General features: G+C 41.6%; 1 protein-coding gene across 1 annotated transcript in view; it reads right to left on the bottom strand.

The window, feature by feature from the left end:
* The window catches only part of LOC103366829 (cadherin-6-like), a 98,499-nt gene that overhangs the window by 54,322 nt on the left and 25,559 nt on the right, over window positions 1-18,618 (bottom strand). The window contains exon 2 of the mRNA XM_008294669.1: window positions 11,429-11,770. Coding sequence (XP_008292891.1) covers window positions 11,429-11,647 — 219 coding nt within the window. The 5' untranslated portion in view covers window positions 11,648-11,770. The remainder of the gene's footprint in view (window positions 1-11,428; window positions 11,771-18,618) is intronic.

The following is an 18,618-nucleotide window of genomic DNA, read 5'->3' as shown; positions in this document are numbered from 1 at the left end:
GCGCCTCATCTCGTATCACAGTTTTTGTTTTTTCCCCTCTTCACCTTTGACAGGGATTATTTTTGAAAATTCTGATTATGTTTTCTTAAGCCCACAAGCCAAAAGAACTGTTGAACAGATGCAGTGATAATGCAGCATAAACTCAGGGCTGCAAAAAGTCTGAGAATTTAAAACGATGTCGACTGAAAGCGATGAATGTGAAGTGTACAGATGTGCTTTCCTTCCCTCTGTCGTTGTTCTGATTTTAAGTACTGATGTAAAGCTACATTGCCAGATCAGATAAATTAAGAAAAACACATTTTGCATATTTTGCATTTCGCTAAAATCTGATCATATCCAAGGTATGACGTCCAACTGACACAGAAAACTCTGGTTTTTAATATCTGTTTAGGCAATATTCTAAATTTTTCCGACTGTCTGCAGTTGTGTCTTTCTCTCTGCATCCAGTAAATCCCATGTCGTTTCAAATCAATGCCACTTGTTTACCCACTGAGCTACCTCACAGGTGAGGATGAACTCTGTTTCTGTGGTGCATTTCCCACTCTGCTGGGTTTAGCTCCTCCATCTGATCACCAGTAATGGAAGATAAGTGTAACAACAGAAGTAGTACTTTTGGAGCAATTCTGCCTTTCGATAGTCATCAGTAGAGAGTCCCGTATCTCAGTTTCAATGGGAGTAAAGGAGGCAGAGCGTTCAAGTTAAAAAGATTTTTCTAACCGAAATTAGCATGTGACAAAATGGAAAACGTTATATAAACCCAATAACAAGCAGGGCACAGGGGATGCACATTTTTAATATCCTGAGTTAATGGTCGGCCATGTTAACAATCAGTAATTAATTATTCATTGAAATTGTTATTTGAAACTATTGTTTTCGGCAGAATCGTCTGGGTGGCACTGGGAATTTGAAGAACAGGTGAACTGAACACCAGGTAACGGAATAATAAATTGAATAGCAAAATGAGTTGCAGTCTCCCACAGTAAATAACCTGTGACAGTATTATTCTCTTCAGATTAAAAGAATCCTCATACCTGATCTACGTCATGCAACGACTTGCTCACGTTAACATCCAGCTGCTGAAAACAGCTGCTCATCTGGAACAGATGTCCACTGATAGTGTCAGAGCAACTTTAGCAGTGCAGGAAATCTGTCAGTATTTTGTGCTACCCTTAAAATATACGTATACTTAGAGCTGAGCGTCGCTGATGCACTTCGCTGCTTTAGTTTGTATGTTTTTGGAAGCACGAAATCAAACTCCTCCTGCTGACTTACTGACCTGTGTTAGTGTTTAAAATCCTAGTTCAGCTTTGGCATTAGCTTCAGGTTGCCAGCTAAGCCCGAGAGTCACCAGACACCTTTTTCACAAGTTGAAGTTTACCCACACGTTTGCCTCATTTAGCACCTTAACAGCAGGGAGGTGCGCTTGTTTTATGGATCCTTACAGGCGGTCAGCAAACACACCTCTAACTCCATTTCATTAAGACGATCCGCCTGCTGGTGCAACCGCAAGTCTGCAATATGTTCTCTGACACGCATGTCCTTCCTCCTCTGCCTTAGCGGCTAATCTATTTTTAAATGATTAAATTACGAACAGCAATTTATCAATTACTAGTTAATCATTAGGATCCCTGCAGAGCGCCAGTGCTCCTAAGACTCTGAGTGTGTGATTAAGGGAACTGTGCCAGTTACCGTCTATCAACAGCCTTCATAGAGATTATTTCATTAGAAAACCGTGGATCTTAAAGGCGACATTTTCTGCTCATTTCTTGCCCTCGAAATTTTTGCTTGGGGTCTCCACTGGAGAAGCTTTGCTAGATTCACAGTTCACAAAGTCCAGATTTATCTTATACTGCCTGTTTATGCAGCCCCTCAGTTCATCCACTGTCTGAAACAGGCTCCTAAGGGCCACCCTCCCCGAGAGATCACTTTTTTGGAATTGGCAGGCTTTGCGGTGCCTCTGCTTGTGAGCTCTGCCTCATCCTCATGCTGGTTTGTAAGTTCTGAGGGCAAACTGTAACAGGGATGTCATAATACCAGAGAACTGGTAGTCGGCAGCAATACAGCTTTGATACCATTACAAAAAAAAAATAAACCAATGAAATGAATGCATCTCAGCCTCAAATCTTTTATTAAAAAAATTTAAAAATAAATCAAAAACAAATTTAGAACTGTCAAATCAGACGACCTTGGTCCACTGTGTCTAGTTCTGACTGAGCCATTGTCAGTGTTCTGACTGGTCTGCAGCTTCACAGCCTCATAAACAGCAAACAGCACTGCACTGAGTGTTCTCTTCCATCATAGGGAGGATTGAGGTTTATAAAATACAGTATGTGCTCTGCCCAATGAATGAACCTTGGGCTCCCATGATCCTGCCGCTGCATACCAGAAGCTACATATTTCCTAAAACACGGCAACTATTTTAATTATGGCGAACTGACGGACACAAAGCCATGACTCACACAACCTAAGAAGAAACATCTGTATTCATCTATCAATCCATCCTTCTATCTTTATTTTTTTTACACATTACAAGCATTGGTGACATTACAGTATACTCCTTAATACATTCTTCCAGCATCGGAGGCTTTTCTGCGCCGCACTGAGATGTCCTTGGGTGTATTAGACCAGAATGGGAGACACACACATGAAAATGAGTAAGAACTACGAACAGCTTCCCAACTGAGAAATTAACTGCATCCTCATATATATACTGAGATTGCCCTTTAAAAAATACATAGACAGAGGATAGAGCGAGACTGTTTTATTCATGTCTTATCCTTATCCTACTCCGCAGCTTGCCCTGTGTTTAAGGTTATGCTGGTCTATTCTATTACACACAACATTTCATAAAAACCACTCTCGTAATTGTGTCAAGTGAACAATTCATTCATCCCATCAAACCGGGCCCGTTTCATTTATTATTGAACAAATGGAACATCCCGTAGCATCACTATTTACTGTATCATTTCGAATATTCTGCTTCAGCCAAGCGCTGCCGTGAATGAAACTCAGCTCATTCCTTCACTTTTTAAATCGACTCGCAGTGTTTCACCTTTTCGCTCTCTTCTTCTCTGTGTACTTTCTCTTTCTGCTGCCCCTCACCTCGCTGTCTTCTCATAGCTGACTTTCTGTTCTCTGGTTTCTTTGCTTTTGTTCTTTTGTTCTACCTGTCCTCCTTCTTTCTTTCAACACCTTTTTCTGTGCACATTCTTCACATCACAGAACCAACATTTCCTCACTTTCTTCCCTTCTTTCCTCCCTTCCTGTGTATTTTCCCCCCCTCCATCCTTTCCTCTCTTCCCCCTCACTTTCTCTCTCCCTTTTGATCCTTGCTGCCTTTTCTCTCCAGCAGTGTTCAGTCTGATTTGATCTGTCAGTCTGCAGGGCTGCAACACCTCCATGCTTTCACCTAACACAAGCTGACGAAGCCTGCGGACATTTCACCACAGCACATTTCCAGAGCCGAGTATGCTTTATGGAGTCCTTATGTGTCCCAGATCACTGTCTCTGCTACCATATCTCCACCATACTGCTGTCTCTTATGGTTTTTCGCAATCGCCCTCATGCTGACAGCGGTGCAACGTTTATTAGGTACAACAAGATTTTTTTTTTCCTCCTGCTCGCTGCTATTTCCAACTTTTTACTAAAACTAGTGCAGCGCCTGTTAAAAATGTGCTGTTCGGCTGATTACAGCTTGCAGCGTGAGCGGCTGACATATTTTGTTGCAGGATGCTGATTGGGGTTGCCGACGTTTAGCTGCAGCGATCCAGCAATAGTGCCTGTTTGCACTGCAATCCAGATAGATGTGATTATCTAAAATGACGAATTACATTAATTCATTATTGTTCCTTCCCACAGTTCACCCTATGTGTTTATTAAATTTACAACAAATGGCTGAAGAAGGGGCTGCAAGGTGGCGCAGTTGGTAGCACTGTTGCCTCGCAGCAAGAAGGTTGCCGGTTCGCATCCCGGTGGGGGCACCAGAATCTTTCTGTATGGTGGGTTCTCTCCGGGTTCTCCAGCTTCCTCCCACACAGTCCAAAAACATGTTGAGGTTAATTGGTGATTGTAAATTGTCCGTAGGTGTGAATGTGAGTGTGCTTGGTTGTCTGTCTCTAAGTGTAGCCCTGTGATAGACTGGTGACCTGTCCAGGGTGTCCCCTGCCTTCGCCCTAAAGTCAGCTGGGATAGACTCCAGCCCCCCATGACCCTAGTGAGGATTAAGCGGTGTATAGATAAGGAATGGAATGGATGGCTGAAGAATGCGTTTCTGTTTCGGCTACATCGACACACCCGCCGAACGCCTGCATGCGTTGCAAACCGTACATTTGTCGTTGCGGCCGCTGTCCCACGCATCTGCATATTCACAAGCTGCACATTTGACTGTTGTGAAAGTGTACAAGCAAACAACTTTTGGCCAAAGTATGAAAAGCACTCATCCAAACAACTTAAAAGTTAACAATGCACGTCCCTCGGTCCCCAACAATACACTCACAGTGAAGTACATCCAATGAATGGTTGTCAAGAAAAGCAATTACTGCCGTCTCCAGAACATAGTGTCTTTCTGTCTTAATATGTTTTTCCACCATATTTACAAGGTCTGCAAAAGATTGTCATCTTTGTTACCTATGGATGCACATTCTAATACTTATTTTCTCATTGTCGTTTTCCTATGAAATAATTCTGATGAAAATAAAAGAGATCTTATTTTTTCATTACTCCAGTAATGCAGTTATGAAACCAAACTGAACAATTAAACTATTGAGATCTTGGAGGGGAAAAAAACAGTCCACAAGGTCATGAAACGTAAGCAGATGAATGATTATCCAGATTATCAAACGAGCTTCTACGGCAGTAAAGGGAAAAAAAAAAAGAAAAAAGGAGAGAGAATGGAAATACACCTGAAATATTGCTATTAATTCATCTCTGCACAGAAAAATTCCGACTACAACTAAAGTAAGCAGAGCAGGACAGAGCTGAGGATGGACGTCGGGGACCTCGAGGTTTGCTTCCAGCCTCTCTGATTGTGTTTTTGACCCGTCTGACTTCTTACTTGTCGCTGTGTTCCAAGATCCCACTAATTAACAGGATGAATACAATGTTCATAACCATATGAAAATAAGAGCCAAGTTGTAAAAGACCAGGATTATCTTTTAAGTTTTGGACCATAATAATTGACTCCGCATGAATGCACCCCACACAGGCACCACAAAGCTTTTTTTTTTTTTTTTTTTGTCTTCCTATTCCAAATAGTGTGAATACTGGGGTTTGGCTCTCAGACACAGAGCTGGATGGGAGCATGATGAACTCAGCCTAGTGGTGTTTGTTATTCATTGTTTACTGTTCCTACATGGAAAAGGATGGTGTCAAGCAGAACACATCTGAAGATAATTCCACTGTGCAGCTGTGCAACTATTAATAAATCAGATCTGATCATTTGATAAATATTCCGTGTTCGACAACGCTTAATGCCAGCACTCCACGGAATCCAGAGTAAAAGCACAGTAAGAATGTTTGCCTAACCATATTGTTGCCTCTGCTAAACACATCCTCTTCACAGCTAATCTGTCTGTAAACCACACTGCTGTCACCAAACCATATCTGAAGCACCCAGCAGACCCCCCGTAGTGAAGGCAACACCCCAGCAGGGAGAAAAAGTCTGCTGACTCTGCCTTGCTTCTCTCTGTGTTTACCTCAATCATGGCAAACTCTCGTTTGTTTCAAAGCTTACTTTGTTTTTGTGCTGTCAGACAGCAGGCTTCATACAGAGCAGCACAATACCTCCTGGCATCTGGCTACTGATCAAACAGCAGTGTTCCAACTATCATCACACTGCACTGTGTGCAAACTTCACTAATAGGCCTACGAGTGAGAATCTCCTCTAGATATTAAACACAACAGCCAGTTAGATAGAAAATCCCTATATAACCCTACTGTCTCTGCGCAAGATGAGTGAACTTCATACACTTTATTAGAAGTGCAATAATACATCAGCAAACAGCATGTTTAATCCATAGCGTCACTGAGGGCTCTTACTTATGAATGAATGGATGAAGCCTCTCTTGGCCCAGAGGAACATGGATGATTTTGTAAATATGTCTTTCTTTTTTTTTTCTTTCTCCAAACACTTTGTATGTGGAACATTGTTTTCAATGTATTCACTTGTGTGTGTGTTGATAGATCCCAGTCGTTTATTCATAACAACTATTAATTAAAAAAAGGACAATGCCTCGAAAGCGTCACATTCGGCAAAGCAGAACACCCATGTTTACAATCTGCCAATCAAAAGACGGCATTGAGAAATTAGCAGAGACATCCAATTTGCAACAAAAGCAGCGGCTTTGATCAGCTATGGATTATGAATGGAATATACAAAAAATGCATTCTTTACGACAGCATCTAATTAGGTTCTGTAAAGGCCAATTATGGTTTGCGTATCGGCTTGTCTGAAAGCGTCCACGTGACGTTACTTTTGCCATCTGCCCGTGTCCGTCAAGTCAAGCACGTTGATGGCACGTGTGCCAGAAAAATGGTGCTCAAAACAAATGCTTTCCTAAAAGGAATTCTCCATCATCCACACTATTCTCATTCATGATTAGAAGAGCTGTAATTGAAGTAGTCACTGCAGGACTTTGGAGGTGCTTTGATTCGTACACGCTCTCCATCGATGCTGCCAAAACACAGTAGGAAGTTGTAAATTGCCTGGAAAATCTGTGCTATGTGTGCCTACTGCGCTCGGCACAGTTCAGGGATAATCACATTGACACAGAGCTGCCGACCAATCTGTAACTAACTGCTATATCTTGCAAAAAAACTAAAAGGTGCAAAGTCACAGCCTTTTAGAAACATCGATGAGAGCCTTGTGCGTTTACAATGTTCAATACGAGGGTGAATGCAACCACATGCAGACCAGCGTGTACATATTCCAGTAAGAATAGGGGCACCGCCACTCTCTGCTTTCAAGTGAGCATCTGTTGGTGCACCGCTATACAGAAACCGTGACCTGACCGTAAGAGGTACAGATGCAAACAGGTGAGAAATGAAAAGGAAAGCCAACAAATTGTCTGAACAAGGTGTTGAGTCCTCAGGCATGTGAACTTCATCTTGTGTCTCCACTGGAGGAGTCATGCTCTAAATCAGATAATTTTACACTCAAACAGTCAATGTTTGAAGGACAGAACTTTCTGAAGGTTTGGGGTTTGGAGCGCTGATTGCTGCTGATTACTCAAGTACTGTGGCGCTCGATGCAGCCATGCTACATAAAGAGCACGTTTAACAATCCACACTTGCAAACAAGTTTGTTTTGCTTGTGTTCTATGGCCAACGATAATCAGGATGGAGCAGCTCAGGAGATTGGGACGAACCAACAACATGTTTTTGTGGGGGGGGGTTTCCAGAAGAATTTGAGGTATTTGAATTTCAGAAAGTTAAACTGTGGCTGATGGGAAACTTGGAAATGTGAGCTCATCCTCTTAGCTAACGTGTGCATAATTCTTATATATATCTGTACGTCTCAGAGAGATTTTTATTGTTGCCTTTATTGCTGAAGATGAATTTTATGATACAGATTGGATAGTGCTGAAACCTGGACATCTACACTATGCATCAAAGCAATGTCTTTACATCGACGACAATGGAAACCTCTCGTGTCAATAAAACTAAAATAAAATAAAATAAACCAAAAAAAAGTAGCCTAGCACCAAAGCTCCAAAAGTTTCCTCCTGGATTTTTTTTTTTTTAAACTAAGTATTTGGCATCGGGGCTGCAGGGTGGTGCAGTTGGTAGCACTGTTGCCTCACAGCAAGAAGGTTGCCGGTTAGCGTCCCGGTGGGGGCACCGGAATCTTTCTGCGTGGAGTTTGCATGTTCTCCCCGTGCAGCGTGGGTTCTCTCCGGGTTCTCCGGCTTCCTCCCACAATCCAAAAACACGTTGAGGTTAATTGGTGATTCTAAATTGTCCGTAGGTGTGAATGTGAGTGTGCTTGGTTGTCTGTCTCTAAGTGTAGCCCTGTGATAGACTGGTGACCTGTCCAGGGTGTCCCCTGCCTTCACCCGAAGTCAGCTGGGATAGACTCCAGCCCCCCGTGACCCTAGTGAGGATTAAGCGGTGTATAGATAATGGATGGCATAGATAATGGTATTTGGGATCATTGTCTCGTCTTAAATATTCCTTTCCTCCCGAATGTCTTGAGACTGGGACTCATGTTTTCCTTCAGTATTTGGGCACAAAGTTGCACACAGCTATAAATGCCGTCTCCTCTGCAGGTTTTTCACTCATGCAGCCCCGTATCGTCACACTCCCACCCACATGTGCAGTCACCGAGGTAGTCGTAGCCAGGTCCAACCAACGACACCGATCCAAACTCATTTATTTTGGTCTAATTTGATCATAAGAATGTGCTGCCAAGCATTTAGCAGCCTTCTTTTTTATTCATTTTGGCAAAGTTTGATGGGACCGTTTTGTTCAGTTTTGTGAGCGATCGTTTCCCTCTCTGACCTGTTCTTCACACCGTCTACGTTTCCACAGATAATCCTCGTGTCAATTCAGAAGCACTTACTGTCTGTTTTTCTATGCAAGGCTGCATGAATTATGTGTGCCGTAATTTTTCCGAGGATGTCAGTGCTCCTTGTGCTATTGATCATATGGATCTTGCTGTACCTCCTAAACGCTGTTGTACATGTTCAGGAGCTACTAATGCTTTTGTCCCTTGTAGTTTCCTACTGAAGCTAACAGAGCTGCAGGTTCTATTGTGGCCTTGTTCATGCAATTAAACCGTAACTGGATGTGACACGAGTCATCAGGTGTACTCACTTTTCTGAGGTTGTACTTTGGGGTTTGTCTTTTCAACACAGTGTGTCTGGTTGTTTTAACAGACATAAGAACAAAAACCCTACACGTGAACTTAACAGTAATAAAGTTATTGTCATTTTCAATCATTTATTAATAATTAATAATACTGCACAGCGCATATAGTTTAAAAACATTAACATACTGAGAGAATTAGTTAATGCAAGTTTGATAATAATAAAAAGGATGAACAGTAGGACTTGTTATATTTGAAAGTATTGGTGAATGTATACAAAATATGTCAAGTATTCATGTATTGTAAAACACTGATGAGACTAGAAGAGACAGAGCTGACGCACCAGACATAAACAGGATGTTGCGGATATTAGCACATCCACCGAGCGAGTCGTTACATACGTGCGGATGTCTCTCAGCACCGCCGAGTGAGGAAAGTCTCCACCTTCCTGATACATTCACTTCACTTTGCACATTCTGTCTTTGTGCCTATCCTGCCATTTTCCTCTCGTCAGCCTCTCTGTCCCGAATGTGCCAACACCAGTGTTTACAGTTGGGGAGAGCAAAAAATATCGTACTATAACAATTTTAGAGATTCCATTAATTGTGTTGTGAAAGCTTTTCACGGCGACGTCTGAGGGAACAGAGCTGCAGCAGCTGTGCTTTCACCGCTCCGCAGCAAGCACACAACTGCGACGCATTCAGACTCTGAAATACAAGTTCTATAGGGTGTGCTCTGCGCTGCTGTAGTGAAAGTGTGGAGTATGTATGGGATTACTCCATGTTGATGTATGTTTTTCTGTGCAGGAAATGACCCCCAATATGTGTATGTATCACCACGTCAGGTGCCACATTTGAACACTTGAAGCTTTTTCTCTTTTTTTGTATTTATCAGCTCCCCTGTGTTCATCTTTCAGTTGCAAACCTATATTTTTGCTATTTGGTGTCCAGCAACAAGCAAACTGTGGGTAAACAATCCCAAAGATTGGGGTTGCATCCCACTTTAATGACTCTGCATGTATTTAATAAATGAACATCTTTCTTTCTTTGCGTATCCAATCCGATCAGTTGCTTCAGCTGCCACCATCTGCAAGTAGCTACAGGTGAAAGGTTCCCTCCGTACGTTTGATCACTTGTAGAGCGAGAAGCCAGAAATACTGAGTGTTTCATCAACTAACATTACCTTAAGCTAGTCTCATTGATTTTTACAACCCGCAGCATCAACCTGAAAATGAGACGAGGAGCAGCAGCAGTTGAATAATGATTAATATAGATTGTTCTGACACAAAGTAAACAGCAGAAACATACTGACTTTTACGCTCGGTCCAAACAATGGATCAGCGGAGGTCCTGATTCACAGCTAGGAGGTTAATGAACTCAAATGATTGGTGAGGAGGTTGCAGTTAAACACGTGTTTTTTCCACTCACAATCTTTGAAAGAGAACAAGTGGACAAAAAAAAAACCCAGTTAACCTGTTTTGTAAAAAAATATAATTTAAATCTGCTGTTGATGGGTAGTTATGAGCACGAGCAGCGTTCAGCGATAGCCGTTTTGATAAGCCTGTTGTTGACAATATTTCCAAAACAGAAGACATTTGTTTGCATCTGAAGTTAATAGAACTGGGAATTTTGTGCACACTAGAGGAACTGGATTCAAAACGGAACCTGCTATCACAGCACCTCGGTATATCAGCACAAGAGCCTGGCGTTTCTTTTCGCAACCTAATCTGCCTTTTTCAGTGTTTCTCTCCTGCTCGTTCTGCTATGCAGCCTGCATGTCAACATACTCCGTGTCGTGCAAATACACTTAAAAAGCTCAGCGCATCCAAGAACCCTTAAATCAGAGTAAAGCGTTTTCTATCAGACAGTCATGTCGTGTGAATTAGTCGCGGAAAACCAGTTTTCTTTTGAGATCAAGGAGCTAAAAAAAAAAGTTGTAGCATGATGTGGTTGCATTAAATTGCCTTTATTCACATTAGATTTCCTGCAATGTGACTTATTGTGCACATATATGGTGTAGCCCTACTTAAGAACATGACTTCAGAGGAGCTGAGTGGAATATTGATTAACGCAGCTTTAAGGCGAACCGACTGATTTCGTAAAAAAGCTGCAAGTCGGTGCTCAAGTGATCGCTACGAGATAATGATCACGTTAAAAGCATGCTGTAGAGAATAGTCACAGTGTTATTAATTGCTTATAAATTATTCTTCTCATCTGTAACAGAGGGATTACGTCTTCACTCGAAAGTTGCACAATCTACATTTAAATATTATTACCATTGTTTTTATGTGGCTGGAGGTTGACATCCAAAAGCAATCAGTTTTGGATTTAGTGTGTAAATCTTCATGTGAAAACTATATTAACTGGTACGCATCACTAATTTTTTGGACACACTTGAGTGGCATTAATTAACGGTGGTAATTCATTATGCTGCAGGCACAGAAATCATGAGCGAAATGGGTTAAGAGTGGTTAACTTTAGCATACATTCATATCAGTAAAGCCAGAAATTTAGGAAAGAAGGACAAACGGATCGCTCATCAGTGTCTTTCCAACTAATCAAGGGAATTTTATTTTTGGTGAATGTCATCATTTAATGGAACCGAAAACCGGGGCCCAGCTCCTACCTTGCCAATGTACTGGTACTCGCTGCCCGTGTACTCCTCCTGCAGGAAAAACTGGTTCCACATCCAGCCTCGTCTCACTCTTTTAAGCGGCTTCTCTCCTTTGATGGCTGCTTCTATTCCCTCTCCGTCCAGCGTGTCCGTCCTCCGTCCCTTCAAAGACACCGCATCCAGGGACAGGCCGAGACAGAGCCACACAACACCCACCAAGATAGTCCTCATTTTTCTGGAGGAGACGTAGGATGTGGGGGGGTAACAAATGTTCTATCTTCCCAGCTGGATCACTTTATGGGAGATTGGTTTATCAGTCATAGTCCTTCAGGTTTTGACTGACCGGTAAAGGAGCTGGAAAAGAAGCAGAGAAAAAGACATGAGTACACAAACAGGCTAAACGTCGAGACAAAGAAGTTAGCGGGACTCCCTTTTGAGGTCAGTTCTGGGACTTTATGTGGGAGTACAGAATTTTGATTAATTTGGAAACGTATGTAAGTAAAGTGGTGGTAAATAGGAGCGCCGCAGAAATGAAAAGCTTCTTAATCTTGGCTACAGCTGCAGCACAGTGGTCTTAGTGGTAGGTAACTGGGCTTCCAAACCCTTTGGCAACTCGTAAGAAGATCTGTCAAGCAGTCAAACAGCTGCACTAGCCTGAAAACACAGAGCATTTCACATGCGATCTGTGAAACGCAGCCCTCTCGCTGACTGTAACACTGAGAACGCTGAGAATGAAATGACAGCACACCGTACTATATCGCTCTACATTCATTCAGTGGATGATCCTGTGGTATACAGCACAGTCAGAGTGAAAAAATACTGTTTTCATTCACCGTCACTGCAGGTTTGAGTGTTTTTAAGCTTTTATGTCAATGACAGAAAACACTTTCTGCAGATGTTCGATACACCGAAAATGCTGCTTCATTTGCGGATTAACTCAGATTAACTTCTGCTTGTTTGCTCCGACTGTCAACACTTGCTGCGAATGTTTCAAATTAACAGCCTACCAGCGACGGTGGTGCTCGCTCACAGCTCTGGGGGTGAATTATATATAATTCTCCATGTGTTACCGTAAATCAAAATGCTTCTTGGTTAAAAAATGAATAAATCCAATAAAAAAACTCTTTCCTGATGCGTTGACTACAGTTGTCCTTCCTTAAGCGAGAATTTCTTTTCACTTGGAATGAAGAAAATGACACCTGAATGCACCTGTTATACCCGTCAACCAGTCATACAGTCATTCGTAAAGAAAGGTGTCCAACAAAAGCAACAGTGTCAAACCTATCATTTTCCATTAACGCAGAAAAGGCAGAAATCCACTGAAAAGGCCACCAAGCTGCTGTAATAACAGCAGGGAAAGTATGCATTACTGAAACCTACGAGAAGACAACTTTGAAAAATATGAAAGACAAGTGGCACGTAATCTTCACCATCTACCAACACTGAAGGCTAAGACTTGAAAAAAGGCTTTTATCAAGATGTTTTTATCCAGTGAATGGAGTGAATTATTCATGAATGAATGTGCTTTCACTGTTTCTATATGTAATGATGGAGGTAATACTGAATACCTCCTTTCTGAACAATTCGTATGGACTTGATTCTTGACGCTTCCTGTTGTCCTTCACCTCCATTTCCCTCTGAGTGTTCCTACTTTGTCCATTAAGCTACACTAATTGGTCATTTCTGCGCTAACAATAGGTTGGATTTCTACGTTTTAAAATTTAAAAGGTGTTCAGCGTGGGGATGAAAAATCACTGCTTCACCTCGCTAGCTCTGTATTTTCACTCCCAGTCAGTGCAACTCTCATCAACCAGGATCCCAACAACAGCAACAAGCAGCTGTTCAGCAAAGAAAAGATGAACCTACTGTCAACCAGCGGCTCAGGACCAAACAGAAGACGGTTAGTAGCAAGTTTGTGACTTGCTGGTGAAAACTGTGGAGCATTTAGCAGCCAAAGAACCGGATGTTTCTCTCTTAGGAGTTGGTGGAGACGAAAACAAAGCGAGTGAATATTGGACTTTCTCTACATCTGGTAGATGTGTTGCATCTTAAACCGTGGGCAGAAATTGTGTAGTCTCAGGTATTTTAAGCAACACATTTGGGATTCAGGAAAATGTTTTACATTTAAAAAACTCTTTTCTACAAGAGTCTGTGCATGAACATCATTTTTCTGCTTACAGTGAAATCAACATTTATAAAATCTGTGCAATCTTATTAGTTCTCTATCAGTATTTGTGCTCATGAAAGAATCTGTGCAGCACCATTGATATGTGCAATACAGTTATTTGTACATACAGAGGAATTTGGACAATCTGAATTTGTGCATATTTTGGGTTTATATTTCTTTTTCCACAAATGTTTGCAGGAATATTTTGCACTATCCTCTTCGGTGCTTTAACTAAAACAAACCCCCACTGTGGGATTAATAAAGGCTTCTCATATCATGTCGTCTCGTACTTTGTCTTGCTTGTGATCATGTAGGCTCTACATGCTGAATTATTAGTTAGTAAAGCCAGGCACCTTAAGAATCAGTGCTCGTCAATGTAGTGATTTGCCCTTCCTTTACAATTGTAGAGTCTGACTCAGGTAAGGTGCCTACAAACCCTAATGAGCCAAAACACTATTGCTGCCTAATGCGCAATTAGTCCTAGATGTGCTGCAAAAAACAGCTCTGATCTGCCAAGGCATGGTCTCCACAGACCTCTAAACGTGTCCTGTGGTATCGGACACCCACACATTAGCAGCAGATCCTTTAAATCCTGGAAGCTGTAAGTTGGAGCCGCCATTGATCCGAATTGTTCCAGCACTTCCCCGCCCCTCAACACCTCATATCACTGGTTGGTGGTCTGTCGGATGCCCTTTCAGAAATGCTCAGACCCAGTCGATTTATCCCCTGTCAGATTCGCTTGGGTCTTTACACCTGCCCATTTCTATGAAGCTGGCTCTGAGAAACAACTGTTCACTCACTGACAATAAAACTCTGACACTTCATGATGTGTCAGCTCGTGGGTGCGTGTCACACTGTAAAATCTACAGTCACAGTGTAAATTAAGACTGAAAGCCTCTTCAAATAATAGTTTGAGGAGAAACAGACACAGCGAGTGTAGAACAGTAACAAACGGCTTTGATATTAAAATGCAATTTAATGACTGCCAAACGGGTCTCCTTGTACATAACAGGATAAAAAAAGTTCCCCTCAACTTACAAACATGTGAGTTTAATAGAAATGGATCTTAAGGATGCCGGATTTTAACCAGCGAAAAATGATGAAGCACAGAGAGCAAAGTTTTTGATTGATAACACACAAGAAAACAACATGATTCTGGCTAATGACTTGGGGCTAATGACTTATTTAGTTAATTAAGATCAGTGTTCTGGGAAGTTCTAAAAAGCCGTCCTCATTATTTGTAGCAAAGAATTCTGTTTGTGGAGCATCGAGTTAGATTTTTTTGTTGACTTTGGTTCATATTAGTGGTCATGGATAGGATTCATTTATTGTGGAAAACGGTCACTTTTTTTTTGCAGAATATTTGAGGGGGTGTGAAAAACTGAATCTTGAATCATCGTGATCCTAAAGACGCAAATTCAGGAACTGAATCAAGGACAGATTCATACCTGACACAGTGTAGGTTTCTTCCAGTGTGATTAGGCCCTTTAGTCTCGATACGAAACATTAGCTCCATTGTTACATTTCCTTTGTTTTGGATTTAATCCAGGTGTCAGTGTTTGTTCCTCAGGTTTAACAGTTAAATCTTGATTTTCACTGACATAATCCTTATTGGTTCAACCAGGCAGGAAGATTTAAGCCTCATTTACAGTGTGGTTCTCCTTCTCTTTCATCTCTCCTTCATGGCTAAGGCTTTAAATCTCCAAATTTAAGCTTATCCTGCTCTTCATTTCCACCCCTCCTTCATGACTGATGTGGATTTAAATGTAAAACTCAGAGAAAGGAGCTTTCTCCAGGAATTACCTGTTCACAGGAAATAACATGTCATCTCGGTGCTGTTGTAAACTGGTTGTATGTAGTGTGGATCTGTAAGGATCACAGAGTTGTATTAGTTGTTAAGGTATATGCTAATATTAAACGGCACAGATCGTTTGCTTCATACAAATAGTGAACACGTGTTTTTTCTCTCTCTCTCCTTCAGTGAGACAACTAGTCTTGGCTTTAAATAAATGTTTTTTGTGATCAGAGAACATAACACATGGGAATAAATGATATCAGCTGTGAGTCCTTGGTTAGATTCACGGACCTTTGTTGCACATCTTTCAGCGGTATCTCGACACTGCACCATTTGAATAAAGACAAAAAAAAGGCCAAAATAGATCATCTTTAAAACCATAAATAAAAAAATAAATGCTTTCCTCAAACATCAGATTGACCACAGGCTTAGCGCTTGTAGCATCTGAAAAACTCATCCCAAAAAACTGCACTGGATCAATAAATCCATATGCGTTCACGGTGAAGGATCTGCAAGGAAAGCTTACGCAGCAATTACAACACTGAAAGGAAATGTGCTTTTATCTTCCCACACAGAGCTCTGTCAGTGTCTTGCTGCAACAAGCAAAAATAATGTTCTGTTTTATCTGAGCTACTTTCCATACAAATGTAACCCGTTTCGTTCCGTCGACACGGTGTGGCAACACTTTGTTCGCACCAGATCAGTGTCACATTTCTTTGCGTTTTCACAAAGACGTTTTGGACAATAAAGAGTTGAGGGAGCGCTTGTTGTGGCACAATCATGATCTGGCTGATTAAAACCACTAAGTGACTAATCAACTAATTACATGTATTGTGAACCGGCCTTGCAGGGGTTGATTTGAAGGATGATGCACTGTATTAGTTCACATTTTCAGCACTAGGGTGCAGTCCTGACAAGCAACAGTGGTCTTCAACTATCAGCCATCACTGTGGTGATACAGTCGTCAGCTTTAGTGGAACAGGACAATTCCTGTATTCAAACGAAGCCAACTTCTTTTGATCAGTTGAGTGCACGCCGAGATTAATCTCTTCCCCTGCACTGTAAACATATCAAAACTTGACACGACTGGATTGAACAAATCTATGATGTTAAGCCGAAACACTTCTTATTTAAGTTGCTGCTGTTCGTTGATTCTCGCCTTCCTTGTCTCTATCTTGCTCTGCCTAATGTTTCCTCTCCGTCTCTTTGCCCGCACTGCATTAGTCCTATTAAGTTGGTGCTTTATGAAAAAGCCTTAATTGAGTCAGGTGAAGAACACACAGGAGACTGATTGATTCTGGCTGGACGCCTTTGCTTCATTTTTAACGAGCCTCACTGCTCCATTATCGCGCGGTGAAATAGGCTGGAGCCTTCAAGTTTCTGGTTCAAAGGGATTTCCCCCATCGCCTAGTTATTCAAGTGTGTATTTCAGTGTGTGTCAAGTCACCATAATGTGCCCATAAGAAGCCAACGCCGAAATCAGAGCAAAGCAGCTCTCACGTAAGCAAATAGTGGATTTTTGAGATTGCAACTCACCAGTGACACAGACAGCCACCTATGACATTGTTCACCTGCCAGTTTCTTGGTTGTGCATTTCAGCAGCCAAACAACAGATTCCTACACCTACAGTGCCTGAAAATAAAGTCTTGACTTTGTGAATTGTTTCACATCTGTCCATCATAAAACAGTTGGAGGTTTTCAGGGAGACCAAAACAATAATAATAATAATAAACCATTGATCATTAAGGTATATTTTCACATTATCAGCCACAACAATAAAACCACTGACAGGTAAAGACATTTAGGACGATCTCATTATAAAGACACCTGTCAAGCGTTGGGATACATGAAGCAGCGATGGAACAGTCAGTTCTTGAAGTTGCATCGTATCGCTGTGCGGTGGAAATGAGTTGTTTTGGGCGCTGTCCAGGCAAACCATGGCTCGCCAGTGATAAACTAAAATTGGACCAGTTTCTGACAGTATTGAACTTTAGTGACATTATGTACTTGAATATGTGATTCACATGTTTTTGACAGTAGAAACTCATGAAATGTTATAAATACATGCATGGAAAGTATATATTTTTATACTGCCACGGTCATTTTTAAATGCTTACCATAATGTAGTCTTATAAATGCATACAGTGAAAGCATAATTTTTGATCTAAAATGCATATATTTTCATAACTAAGGTCTGTTAAGGATTGCAGTCGGATCATCTGTGAGTCAGACGTCCACTAATCACAACGTTCATCCCTCCATTTGCAATCTGGCGATCTGAGTGAATGGATGAATGAGAAACATTGTGAAGTGCTTTGTGGAACCTCTGGGCACAATAACAATAAGTGCAGACAATTAAAATATTTGATCAAAAATTAAAAACATGAGGCATGCATGACAAACTAATTAGCCACAAAATTAAAACAACAAACAGGTGAAACGAATATAATTATTGTTGATCATCTCATTACCGTCATGCTCCACAGCAGCGGCTTCCTTCAGCAGGACAACGCTTCCCGTCAAACTGCTCAGGAACAGCTCGAGAAACACGACCAAGAGCCCGCGACATTAACTCAGCCTCAAAACCTCCCTTAGATTCCAATCCAATTAAGTAGCCACAGAATGCGCTGGAACACACCTAATCCACAAAAGCCCTGATGCACAACCCATAGGACCCAACACCCCTCTGCCAGACACAACAAGACACCCCCAGAGGTCCCGTGTTCATGCCTCCAAAGCTGTTTCAGGAGTGACACCTCTTCAACATTAGGCAGGCGGTTTTAATGTTGTGGCGGACCGGTGTAATTTGTAAGTTCAGGCATCCAAGGATATCAGTACGAAAATCAACTTTAACATCAATTTGAGTCAGTACCAGCGAGCTGTATGCATCACACTGCAGAGCCACATTAAAAGATCTGATGATATCTCGCAACACTGTCGTCCCCTAACATGCTAATTGTGTGTGATAATCAGAAGTGTTACTAGATGGGAAACTTTCCAAATACTCTGCTTTGCTTCCTCTTTTATCCAGAGGAGCTTTTAAACATGTTGACAAGAGTGTCACTGGAGAAATATCAGTGGAACTCTTGACAGTTATTTAAATCTATCAGCAGTTGATCTTGAGCACCATCTGCTCAAAGGGCTTAAGTGTACAAATGCAACCAGTGCAGTGACTGAATGTTAACAAAGCAGACAGATACTGCAGTGATTAGTCGCACTAAGATTACAGGAGGAAAAGCT

Source organism: Stegastes partitus, unplaced genomic scaffold, assembly GCF_000690725.1.
Source record: "Stegastes partitus isolate 25-593 unplaced genomic scaffold, Stegastes_partitus-1.0.2 Scaffold984, whole genome shotgun sequence".
NCBI lineage: Eukaryota > Metazoa > Chordata > Actinopteri > Pomacentridae > Stegastes > Stegastes partitus.
The sequence above is the reverse complement of the archived record's forward strand: the minus strand, read 5'-3'. Positions and strand labels throughout refer to the sequence as shown.